The sequence below is a fragment of the Canis aureus genome, chromosome 5, assembly GCF_053574225.1.
Source record: "Canis aureus isolate CA01 chromosome 5, VMU_Caureus_v.1.0, whole genome shotgun sequence".
In the NCBI taxonomy this organism is placed as follows: domain Eukaryota; kingdom Metazoa; phylum Chordata; class Mammalia; order Carnivora; family Canidae; genus Canis; species Canis aureus.
Window position 1 is genome coordinate 78,149,520 of NC_135615.1, and position 12,016 is coordinate 78,161,535.

General features: G+C 59.8%; 1 protein-coding gene across 5 annotated transcripts in view; it reads left to right on the forward strand.

Annotated features, from left to right (window-relative positions):
• The window catches only part of HSPG2 (heparan sulfate proteoglycan 2), a 98,804-nt gene that overhangs the window by 75,896 nt on the left and 10,892 nt on the right, over positions 1-12,016 (forward strand). For all 5 annotated transcript variants that reach the window (XM_077899232.1, XM_077899234.1, XM_077899236.1 and 2 more), the window contains 23 exons: positions 4-139; positions 237-388; positions 1,151-1,286; positions 1,440-1,591; positions 2,022-2,160; positions 2,263-2,414; positions 3,005-3,140; positions 3,258-3,409; positions 3,615-3,753; positions 4,307-4,458; positions 4,642-4,789; positions 5,857-6,008; positions 6,443-6,584; positions 6,828-6,979; positions 7,362-7,503; positions 7,624-7,764; positions 7,966-8,100; positions 8,344-8,525; positions 9,176-9,371; positions 9,631-9,810; positions 10,117-10,377; positions 10,551-10,755; positions 11,712-11,809. In XM_077899232.1, coding sequence (XP_077755358.1) covers positions 4-139; positions 237-388; positions 1,151-1,286; positions 1,440-1,591; positions 2,022-2,160; positions 2,263-2,414; positions 3,005-3,140; positions 3,258-3,409; positions 3,615-3,753; positions 4,307-4,458; positions 4,642-4,789; positions 5,857-6,008; positions 6,443-6,584; positions 6,828-6,979; positions 7,362-7,503; positions 7,624-7,764; positions 7,966-8,100; positions 8,344-8,525; positions 9,176-9,371; positions 9,631-9,810; positions 10,117-10,377; positions 10,551-10,755; positions 11,712-11,809 — 3,580 coding nt within the window. The remainder of the gene's footprint in view (positions 1-3; positions 140-236; positions 389-1,150; positions 1,287-1,439; positions 1,592-2,021; positions 2,161-2,262; positions 2,415-3,004; positions 3,141-3,257; positions 3,410-3,614; positions 3,754-4,306; positions 4,459-4,641; positions 4,790-5,856; positions 6,009-6,442; positions 6,585-6,827; positions 6,980-7,361; positions 7,504-7,623; positions 7,765-7,965; positions 8,101-8,343; positions 8,526-9,175; positions 9,372-9,630; positions 9,811-10,116; positions 10,378-10,550; positions 10,756-11,711; positions 11,810-12,016) is intronic.

A 12,016-nucleotide genomic window follows, 5' to 3' on the forward strand; every position in this document is an offset into this window, starting at 1 on the left:
CAGGTCCGCGGCTCCCGCCTGTACATCTTCCAGGCCTCGCCGGCCGACGCAGGCGAGTATGTTTGCCGGGCCAGCAACGGGATGGAGGGCTCCATCACAGTCACAGTAACCAGGACCCAGGGGGCCAACTTCGCCTACCGTGAGTGGGGCCAGCAGGTTGGGCTGGGACGGAAGGCAGGGCCAGGCGGGAGCAGCTGTAGAGAACTGGAGTGACCAGTGACCGTCTTTTCCCCCAGCTCCGGGTGGCTCCCAGCCCATCCGCATCGAGTCCTCCTCCTCCCACGTGGCCGAAGGACAGACCCTGGACCTGAACTGTGTGGTGCCCGGCCAGGCCCACGCCCAGGTCACGTGGCACAAGCGCGGGGGCAGCCTCCCCGCCCGACACCAGGTACAGGCCTAGAAGATGGGCAGGCCAAGAAGGAGACAGGAGGGAGGCCCTGGGTGGTGGAGGTCAAGGATGGGAAGGACTGGAAGCTCCTCGGAGTCAGGGAAGCCTTGGACCCCATTGTCCAAGGGTGTCCAGGTGTCTAGCACCATGGTTAGAACCCAGACTCTAGGGCTGGCCAACCTAGGTGTGAATGCTATTTCCCCCACTTACTAGCTTGTGACCTTAAGCGAGTTGCTTAGCCTTCCTGTGCCATTGCTTCAACATCTGTAAAATGGTATCTGTCTTATATAATTGTTTTAAGGGTGAAGTGAGTTAACATCCCTGCAAAGTGCTCAGAGCTCTGGCACGTAGAAATTGCCCAACTGTTATTACCGTACTGTTAGCAGTTATTAATATTACTGTGTTTTAAAGAGTTGAGGATGCTATCTATTGCAAGGTGTGCTATTATTCTTTGTACCTCTAAGGAAGAAAAGCTGCCATTTGTAACTGTAAAATTATTCCCCATAAGACAAATTATTCACCGTAAGACACATCTTGATTTCAGAGACATTAAAAAGTGTCTTAGAAGCAACAGAAAGTGGAATTAATGTTTGCCCAGTTCTCCATGGCTCCTCCTGGCCACCTCCTACTCTTGGGACAAGTCTCTCCCTAAGCAAGACAGTGGATGGCCAGGCCCCAAGGGTCAGAGTGAGGCAGGGCTGTAGGTTACAGGTGTAGGGGCCTCGTGAGGGCCCCCTCTGAGCTCACCTCCATTCTGGCCAGACCCACGGCTCACTGCTGAGACTACACCAGGTGTCCCCAGTTGACTCGGGCGAGTATGTGTGCCGCGTGGTGGGTGGCTCGGTGCCCCTGGAGGCCTCTGTCCTGGTGACCATTGAGCCTGCAGGCTCTGTACCCGGTAAGCAGTCCTGGGGGTAGGGCAGGGTTGGGGCCCAGCCGTGGGAGATACTGGCAGGACCCCACGAGACCAGTAGCCCTTACATTCACACCCACACCCACCCCCCACCCTCCCCTCCTAGCCAGGGACTCACCCTCTGCCCTCTGTCCCCAGCGTTGGGGGTCACCCCCCCTGTCCGGATCGAATCATCGTCCTCCCACGTGGCGGAAGGGCAGACTCTGGATCTGAACTGCCTGGTTGCTGGGCAGGCCCACGCCCAGGTCACGTGGCACAAACGCGGGGGCAGCCTCCCCGCCCGGCACCAGGTAGGAAGCAAGAGAGCTAGGGGGGAGCCTGAAGGACCCTCGTGACTACAGAGTAGGGCATCCAGGCTTTGAATTCAGGCGTACCTGAGTTCAGACACTGTTCTGCCCTGTGCCTGCTGTGTGGCTCTACGCCAGTCACTCGACTTCCCCGATCCTCAGTGCCCTCCTCCGTCAAGTGGGCTCCCACTGCCTACCTCACCTGCCCCATAGCACGTCAACAACTGTTGGCCGCCCACTCTTTTTCATTGGGCCCAGTCCCACACTGGAGCAGGGGAATTGACTGGCCATGAATGCTGGTCTTTCCAGCAAGAGCGCCTCGCAAGGCCAGCTGGCTGGACTGGGCTGGGAGCAGGGCCAGGGGAGGGAGCAGGAGCCTGGCCCGGAGCCCTGGTGCCTGACCCTGAGCCAGGCTCCCTCCTGCCCCACCCAGGTGCACGGCTCCAGGCTGCGCCTGCCCCAGGTGACCCCCTCCGACTCTGGGGAGTACGTGTGTCGCGTGGTGAGCAGCTCGGGGACGCAAGAAGCCTCCGTCCTGGTCAGCATCCAGCAGCGCCATGGCCCCTCCCACCGTGAGTATCTGGGGGGGCGGTCCTGACAAGCAGTGGGGGGGCCTCGAGGGCGGCTCCAACCTCAGCGGCTCCCACACCCTGTCTCCTGTCTCGGCCTCCCAGCCCAGGGTGTGGTGTACCCCGTCCGCATCGAGTCCTCCTCGGCCTCCCTGGCCAATGGACATGTCCTGGACCTCAACTGCCTGGTGGCCAGCCAAGCCCCGCACACCATCACCTGGTACAAGCGTGGAGGCAGCCTTCCCAGCCGGCACCAGGTATGGAGGCACTGGGTGTGGGTGCAAAAACTGGGCACACGGGTTCTAACGGGATTCAGGAGCGGCTCTCAACCCCTTCCCTGTGCTCATTCAGCCATTCAGCAAACATTGAGCGTTCTTACTTGATGGGCACTACTGACCTCAGTGGAGCCCATATTTTACCAGAACATTCTATGATTTACTCACTCACTGAATGTCCCTGAGAATCTGCTCCAGGCCGAATGCGTGTGCCTGGCACTAAGGATTCCAGGTAGAATGAGACAGGTGCCCGCCCTCTGGGAGCTCACAGGCTAGCGGATGGGGCAGACATGTCCTGTGACAGCAGTGTAATAGAAGTCAGAGCAGGGCACTCGAGTCACCAGGGATGGCCTCCGCAGGCTCTAGGGCCAGGTAACAGGTGAGAACAGGACAGAGGCTACAGACAGGCCTGTCCGTGCCAGCTGGGCCGTGGGGAGGCCACCGAGGGGTTCTGAAGGACGTCTTGGTGGCGGCCAGCCCCGACAAGGCAGGGGAGGCTCCTGGAGGCCAGGGCGGCGGCACCTGAGATGTGGAGGTGCTGCCCCCACCCACCGACACTTGCTCTCCCTCAGATCGTGGGCTCCCGACTCCGGATCCCCCAGGTGACGCCGGCCGACTCGGGTGAATATGTGTGTCACGTCAGTAACGGTGGCGGCTCCCAGGAGACCTCACTCATTGTTACCATCGAGGGCAGTGGCCCCTCCCACGGTGAGAGGGCACAGGGCAGGGGGTCCAGGCAGGTGATGCAGGGGGAGGCGGACAGGGCCCTGGTGCCATCACTGCTGCCTGACTCCGGCTGTGGGGCCCGTCCTTCTCTGTCTCCAGTGCCCAGCGTCTCCCCCCCCATCCGGATCGAGTCCTCGTCCCCCACAGTGGTCGAAGGGCAGACCCTGGATCTGAACTGTGTGGTGGCTGGGCAGCCCCAGGCCACCATCACGTGGTACAAGCGTGGCGGCAGCCTTCCCACCCAACACCAGGTACAGACTGGAGCCGTGGCCGTGAGGGCAGAGCCCCTGCCCCCGGGGCGGGCACTGCAGGGACAGCCCCCATGGGCAGAGAACGGGAAGTGAAGTCCTCCCTCCCGCCCTGGGTGGGCAGAGGGCGGCCTGGAAGGAGGCCTGGGCCGGCTGGTGACTTCCTGGCCGCTCACCCCTGTCCCCCTTCTTCCCCATCTGCCCCCAGGCCCACGGCTCCCGCCTGCGGCTGCACCACATGTCTGTGGCTGACTCGGGCGAGTACGTGTGCCGTGCCAACAACAACATCGATGCCCAGGAGACCTCCATCATGGTCTCCGTCTCCCCCGGCGCCGGCAGCCCCTCCGGTGAGTCTGACAAAGGCCCGGGAAGGGACCAGGAGACTCCGGGAACAGTGCTCCCTGGGGAGTCAGCAGTCAGAGCTCTCACGTGACGGTGGCAATCCGGGACAAGGGCTCTGCAGAAAGATGCCTGGGCTCAAATCCTGCCTGTACCACTAAGAGACTTGGGTTCCCTCAGCTTCATTTCCTCGTCAGCAGCACGGAGATGCCGGTCATCCCGACCTCGCACTGTCCACGACGGTGGCCACTGGCCGCACATGGCAATTACAGTTGAAGTTTAACACTCACGTCGTCACGTTTCAAGTGCTCCAGAGCCACACGCAGCTGGTAGCCGCCGTAGTGGATGGTGCAGATATAGAGTGTTTCCATGATCACAGAAAGTTTATGAATTCTGTGAGGATTAAATGAGTTCACACACACCCAGTGCTTCTGACAGTGCCTGGCACGCTATACGCACTTAAGAGGTGTTAACCATTGTTATTACCTTGGGCCCCAGGGGTTTCTGTGGCTGAGGCTCTTACCAACCCGGTTGTACCCAAATCTGCTTCTGTGCCCACAGTCCCCGGCGGTGCTGTACCCATCAGAATTGAGTCCTCCTCCTCCCATGTGGCCGAAGGGCAGACCGTGGACCTGAACTGTGTGGTGCCCGGGCAGGCCCACGCCCAGGTCACGTGGCACAAGCGCGGGGGCAGCCTCCCCACTCACCACCAGGTATGGGAGTCAGGGGGCTGGAAATGATGGGAGGGCTGCTGAATGTGGGGGCGCCGGTTAGAGGCCCCTCCCCCAAGAGCTAGTCAGGAGGGAGGCCACATGCCTGCCTAGGTCAGAGAGTAGACCTTGACCCTCTGACTCTCTCTTGCTCTGCTCCTGTTCCCCTGTCCTGCCCCTGCTCAGGCCCACGGCTCTCGGCTGCGGCTGTACCAGGTGTCCCCGGCTGACTCGGGCGAGTACGTGTGCCGTGTGGGGAGCAGCTCAGACCCCCTGGAGGCCTCAGTCCTGGTCAACATCGAGGCCTCTGGCTCCAGCGCTATTCCTGCTCCTGGTGAGAGTCTCTATGGTGGGGCTGGGAGGCTGGAGCAGGAAGGCAGCAGGGGGGTAGGGAGGGTGGCAGTGACCAGCAGGCAGAGTCGGGAGCCAGGTGAACTGGGATGTCCAAGGCCCGAGAACAGACTTGGGGTTCTCGGCCTGGCATAGGTGGGCTTGAGTCCCAGCTCCTCTGTCCACACTCTGAGATGTTGCACAAGAGGCTCCATGCTTCACCTTCCTTGTCCGTACACTGGGGCTAGCAGAACTCTTGCAACAATCCATGAGCTCCCTAAAGGCTGGAACCGTGCTTTTGGGGGTACAGGAGGGTGCTCTGGAGCAGTGCCCTGGTAAAAATCTTTCATATTAGTGGTGTTATATCAGAGAAAAACAGCCACATATGAAACCCACCATGATTTCAGGGAAATCATTGCCTACGATGGGGCCAAGTATTTAAGGGTTCTGTTAAGCGACTCAGTTGACAGGAAAACGTAACATAACGTGATTAATACGTGGCTGTAGCAGACATGATAGTACATGAAGTGCTAAGTAACAAATGTGATCTAGCACTTGCGAGGTGCTGGGCCTTGTTCTGTTTACCCATATTAACCCATTTCGTCCTCACAAGAACTGTTGGAGGTCAGTATGGTTGTTCTCCCCATTTTACAGATGGGGAACTGAAACTCAGGCAGGTGAAGTAGTTCTCCGAAGGTCATACAACTAATAAGTGGCAGAGTTGGGTTTGGAACCCAGGGAGTCTGGCCCCAGAGTCTGGGTTCTTAGCCACACATCGCTCAAGTTTGAGAAAAATGAGTGACCTATGTGGAGGTGCCTGGCCCTGTGCCCTGGCCACCGGAGGTGCTGGGAGCACAAGAGGAGATAGTGGTGGGGCCGTGGTCTGGGGCTTGCCATTTCCTCCAGGCCAGCCCAGCTGCCCCAGGCTTCAGAAGAATAGGCAGTGGGGGGGATCGAAGCCATCTCTCCATATGCGGTCTGGCCCCTGGTCTGAAAATCTGGGCACCCGGGGGTAGGACTGATGGCAAAGGGGTGGGAATTACAGCTCATTGATCTCTTCCTGTGCCTCAGCCCCAGGTGGCTCCCAGCCCATCCGCATCGAGACCTCTTCCTCCCACGTAGCCGAGGGGCAGACCCTGGATCTGAACTGTGTGGTCCCTGGACAGGCCCACGCCCAGGTCACATGGCACAGGCGCGGGGGCAGCCTTCCTGCCCGGCACCAGGTACAGGGGCTTGGAGAAAGCAGGATGTGGGCCCTCCCCACCCCACCCCTGCCCGACAATCCTGCCTCAAACTAGCCAGGAGGGAAGGTGGCCCCACCATCCAGGGCTTTGGGGGAATTGCAGCAGGAAGTCACTGACATCCAGGAGGTGGAGAACAGGCTGGGCACAGCAGAGCCGCCACCAGCTTCTCAGCACCTTGGTGCAATAAAAAAAGGCACCTGTTACTCAGGATGCTAGACTTCTTCCTACCACAAAATGTTATAAATGTACTCCACGGTGTCTGAAGTCTCAGGGGGTCACCCTGCACAGGATGCAGCCTTCACAACTATACGTGACGGTCCTGGGGTGCACGTACCAGAGGGCTTGGGCATCTGAAGGCCATGGCTGCCAGGCCCCCAGCTCACCCTCCCCACCCTTGCCCTGACACTGGCCAGGTCCACGGACCCCTGCTGAGGCTGAATCAGGTGTCCCCGGCTGACTCTGGAGAGTACTCATGCCAAGTGACCAGCAGCTCAGGCACCCTGGAGGCTTCTGTCCTTGTCACAATTGAGCCGTCCAGCCCAGGCCCCATTCCTGGTAAGTGACAGGGGCAGGGGGTGAAGCTTGGGGACCTCTCCCTGGCCCTGCTCCTCCCGACTCTTCCAGCAGGGCTCTGGCTCTCTGCTCCTTGGAGGTCGTCCAGCCCCTCCCCCCACCACTGGGGACCAGCCCTGGGTCTGGGCGGCGTGAGCCCATGGCGTCTTGTCACTACCACCAAATTCAGTCCCTGCCTCCATGCCCCAGAGCCTCACCCTTCTTACCCACCCTCTGTGTCCCCAGCCCCAGGACTGGCCCAGCCCATCTACATCGAGGCCTCCTCCTCCCATGTGGCCGAAGGACAGAGCCTGGACCTGAACTGCGTGGTGCCCGGGCAGGCCCACGCCCAGGTCACATGGTACAAGCGTGGGGGCAGCCTCCCCGCCCGGCACCAGGTACAGGGGCCTGCTGGGAAGCGTTCCAGGGCAGGCAGGGCTCGACTTACATTTGCTTTCTGCACCCCAAACCTCACGTGGACCCCAGTCTCCTCCTGGACCCCAGGGGATAGTGTAGTTTTTGGAGCAGAGCTGCTCAGCATGAGAGTGGGAGACCTGGGTATCCCGGCCCTGCTGCCACAGTGTTCCCGGGGCAGCTTCCTCCTCTGCAAAGTGGGTCGGTCAGACATGTAGGATCCAGTAAATGACACTCCCTCATCCCTCCCCGCTGGAGCCCTGAGCTCCTGGGACTTTAGGGAGAACCAACATGGCACAGTGGGCTTGGGGACTTGCCCTGCCCCAGTGCTTTGGCCTGACAGCTGCCCCCTCCTAACTCCCACAGACCCACGGCTCCCGGCTGAGGCTGCACCACGTCTCCCCAGCTGACTCGGGCGAGTACGTGTGCCGTGTGGTTGGAGGCTCGGGCCCTGAGCAGGAGGCTTCCTTTACAGTCACTGTCCTGCCCAGTGCGGGGTCCTCCTACCGTGAGTGTGGCAGATGCCACGGGCAGGGGGAGGAGGGAGACCGTGGAGCTGAGGCGGGGAGGCCAAGCCGAGCCGAGCCAGCCCTGCTGAGCCCAGCCCCCCGCCTGCCTCATCCCCCAGGCCTCAGGAGCCCCGTCATCTCTATCGACCCACCCAGCAGCACCGTGCAGCAGGGCCAAGATGCCAGCTTCAAGTGCCTCATCCATGACGGGGCAGCCCCCATCAGCCTCGAGTGGAAGACTCGGAACCAAGAACTGGAGGGTGAGCTGGGGGTGGGGGGAGGATCCTGGAGGCGGGTGTGAGGGTGTGATCATGCCCAGGAGTGAATGGGCAAAGGTGGAGGCCTGGGCCCCTGTGAGCTGGACACAGCCAGGCTGGAGGGGTGGGGACGTGGGGCAGAGCCACGCCTACGGCAACACCAAGGCGCAAGGACCACCTCACTGACCAGCGCCAACTCCGCAGACAATGTTCACATCAGCCCCAACGGCTCCATCATCACCATCGTGGGCACCCGGCCCAGCAACCACGGGACTTACCGCTGCGTGGCCTCCAACGCCTATGGTGTGGCCCAGAGTGTCGTGAACCTCAGCGTGCACGGTGAGCGGCCTCAGCCCTGGAGGCTCCACCTTCCTGTTTCCAGCCCTGATTCTGAGCTCGCAACCTCCAGATCTCCATCCCGCCTCAGCCAACGCCTCCCTCTCGGGCGTCCTCCCTCTTGGCCTCGGTTTCCACATCCATGCAGAATAGTGCCCACTGGGCAGTTACTGCGACAGTGGCCGTGAGGTGCATGTGGTGGGCAGAGCCTCGCAGGTGCATCAATGATGCCATTCCTCTGCACAGGGCCCCCCACTGTGTCTGTGCTCCCCGAGGGCCCCGTGCGGGTGAAAGTGGGCAAGTCCGTCACCCTGGAGTGTGTCAGTGCTGGGGAGCCCCGCTCTTCAGCTCGCTGGACTCGGATCGGCGCCCCCAACAATGTGGAGCAGCGGATGTATGGGGTCGTGGACAGCCACACGGTGTTGCAGGTGAGGCAAGCCTTCCCCTGGCCACAGGCCAGGGCCTTTTCATCTCTGGGTCTGAGGGTCTAGCCAGGGCCCATCCTGGAGCACATGCTTAGAGGAAAGAGACGTGAATGGGCAGATGGGTGATGAATGGATGGATAGAGAAAGAGGGGCATGGGATAAGTGTTTGGTGGGTAGATTGGAAGATGGGCAAGAAGAAAAAAGGTAAAAGACAGGGAAGGAAGAAAGAATGGCTGGAAGGATAGATGGATGGGTGGGTAGGTGGGTGGGTAGATGGGGGAGTGGGTGGTTGGGTGGATAGGTAGGTAGATGGGTGGATGGGTAGGTGAGTAGAGGGTGGGTGGGTGGAAGGGTGGCTGAATGAATGGGTGGATGGGTGGGTAGACAGGTAGGTGGGTGGATGTATGGTGAGTAGATGGGTGGGTGGGTGGATGTGTGGGTCGATGGGGGAGGGGTGGGTGGGTTGATGGACAAGTGGATGGGATAGACTAATGGGCTGGATGTCTCGAGTTTGTAAGTCCTCAAGCAGCCCAATAGGAGAACCAAAAGCAAAGGGAAGGGTAGAGGGAAGAGGCGAAAGCAAGCCAGACCTGGGGGCTGATGCCGAGGTGCTTGTCTGTGCCCACTTACCCAACATCCTTGCTTTCTTCCAGATCTCATCAGCTAAACCATCAGATGCAGGCACCTACGTATGCCTCGCTCAGAATGCACTGGGCACAGCACAGAAGCGGGTGGAGGTGATTGTGGACATGGGCACTGTGGCCCCAGGGGCGCCCCAGGTCCAAGTTGAAGAAGCCGAGCTGACCGTAGAGGCTGGACACACAGCCACCCTGCGCTGCTCAGCCACAGGTGTGGACGGGGGCTGGCACACAAGGCAGGCAGAGCAGTGCTGCCCTGGGGCCTGAATTGTAGACACAAGAGATCTGAAGATGGTATCATACCCCGGGAGGGGACTCTGTTGCTGGCACCACCCAGTGATGGCTGAGGTGCCCACTGAGTGACCCCCGTGAAGGGACAAGGTCACCCGATCACTTCTACACCAGCCTCATGCCCAGCTAGTCTCTAGGGCAGCCCACTGACCTCTGTGGTCTTTTATTCCACTCTGCAGGCAGCCCCATGCCCACCATTCACTGGTCCAAGCTGCGTTCCCCGCTGCCCTGGCAGCACCAGCTGCAAGGTGACACACTGATCATCCCCCGAGTAGCCCAGCAGGACTCGGGCCAGTACATCTGCAACGCCACTAGCCCCGCCGGGCACGCTGAGGCCACCATCGCCCTGCACGTAGAGAGTAAGGCGCTCATCCGCCCTCCTTGGGCTCCCCTCTCTGCCCTGCATGCAGGTCTGAGGCCCAGGCAGGCTACACCTTGGACAGAACCCAAGGAATGCCATCCAGAGGGCCCCGTGCACCTCAGGCCCCCAGAGCCTGCCCTAGTCTGAGACCCACCTCTCCTCCCAGGACCCTGGCTCCCCTCATCCTGTCCTCTGCTTCACTGCTGGGCATCTCGGGTCCTTTGGCAAGTCGCCTGGGTCAGGCACCAGCTCCCACCTGACCACTGATCTTCCCTGCCCTGACTCTGTGTCCCCCCCACCCCAGGCCCACCGTATGCCACCACAGTCCCGGAGCACACTTCGGTACGGGCAGGGGAGACAGTGCAGCTCCAGTGTCTGGCTCATGGGACACCCCCGCTCACCTTCCAGTGGAGCCGTGTGGGTGGCAGCCTCCCTGCAAGGGCAACCGCCAGGAACGAGCTGCTGCGCTTTGAGTCCGTGGCCCCTGAGGACTCGGGCCGCTACCGTTGCCAGGTCACCAACAAGGTGGGCTCGGCAGAGGCCTTCGCCCAGGTGTTTGTTCAAGGTGAGCAGCCCTGGCTCAGGAGGCGCAGAAGGGGGTCCTACGAAAAGAACATCCCTTGGATATTAGGATGGGGAATTTCTGGGTCCTGGGAGGGGAGGCATCATGGATATCACTCTCACGCATGCGTGCACACACGGGCACACGCACAGAGAACCTCCCCCATGTCCCCACAGGCCCCTCTGGCTCTGTCCTGGCAACTGCCATCCCAGCAGGATCCACGCCCACCGTTCAGGTCACACCTCAGCTGGAGACCAAGAGCATAGGGGCCAGCGTCGAGTTCCACTGTGCTGTGCCCAGTGACCGGGGCACCCAGCTCCGCTGGATCAAGGAAGGGGGTCAGCTGCCTCCTGGCCACAGTGTGCAGGATGGGGTGCTCCGGTGAGTCGAGAAGGGCAGCCAGACTGAATTTGAGCACCCTAGTCCAAGGTGCATAGGGTGGGGATGCCCAGGGAGAGGGGGGTGTTAGGACACCTGTCCTGTGGGGCTCAGCATGAAACCATGTCCTTGGACAAGTCACTTCTATTCTCTGAGCCTGAATGCTCTTAGCCCTGCAAGGGCTTACGTGAGACCAAATGAGATTAATGGGATTACTAAAGCACATGGAAGGCTTTCAGTAAACAGTGGCTCATATCTGTATCCTTATCAGTAGGGGAGAGGGAATAGGCTCTGAGGCCAAATACATACACATGACCCAGATTTCAGCTCTGCTGTTCTGTAACTGTGGGTTCTTGAGATCTGACCATAAGGTCTTGACCTAAAATGATTGTGGTGGGGATCCCTGGGTGGCTCAGCGGTTTAGCGCCTGCCTTTGGCCCAGGGTGTGATCCTGGAGTCCCGGGATCGAGTCCCACGTCGGGCTCCCAGCATGGAGCCTGCTTCTCCCTCCTCCTGTGTCTCTGCCTCTCTCTCTCTCTGATAAATAAATAAATAAATCTTTAAAAAAAATGGTTGTGGTGACATTAGTCGGCCTGCCTGCCTGTCTACCTCACCTTCTCCCTACCTCACATGGTTAGTGGGAGACCAGAAGCTTATGCCACGTGCTAACCTCTGATGGCTTTGAGCTTGCCTACCATTGCAAAGCATTCTTTTTTCTTTTTAAGATTTTACTTGACAGAACGAGAGAGCACAAGCAGGTGGAGTGGCAGAGGGAGAAGGAGAAGCAGGCTCCCCACTGAGCAGGGAGCCCCATGCAGGGCTCAATCCCAGGACCCTGGGACCATGACCTGAGCCTAAAGCAAATGCTTAACCTGTTGAGCCACTCAGATGCCCCCACTGGAAAGCATTCTTGTCAATTATTTGTATTCACTAATGTTGTATTATTTTTTTCTTTACAGAATCCAGAACTTGGACCAGAGTTGCCAAGGGACATATATTTGCCAGGCCCATGGACCGTGGGGACAGGCCCAGGCCAGTGCCCAACTGGTTGTCCAAGGTAGGATGGCGCCTTCAGGCCTTTCCTAAGAGCAGGAGACAGAGATGAGGGGTACAGGGATGGTGTTCCCCAGGAAGCACCTTAAATTTCTATGAAGAAAGAGAATTATTGCTTGTGTCTAGCATAGCATAAGGGGGTTTGACAAATATTGCAAGGAGGGGAGAAAAGGAGATGGGTGGAGCAAGTGGGTGCTCAGACCAACCAATG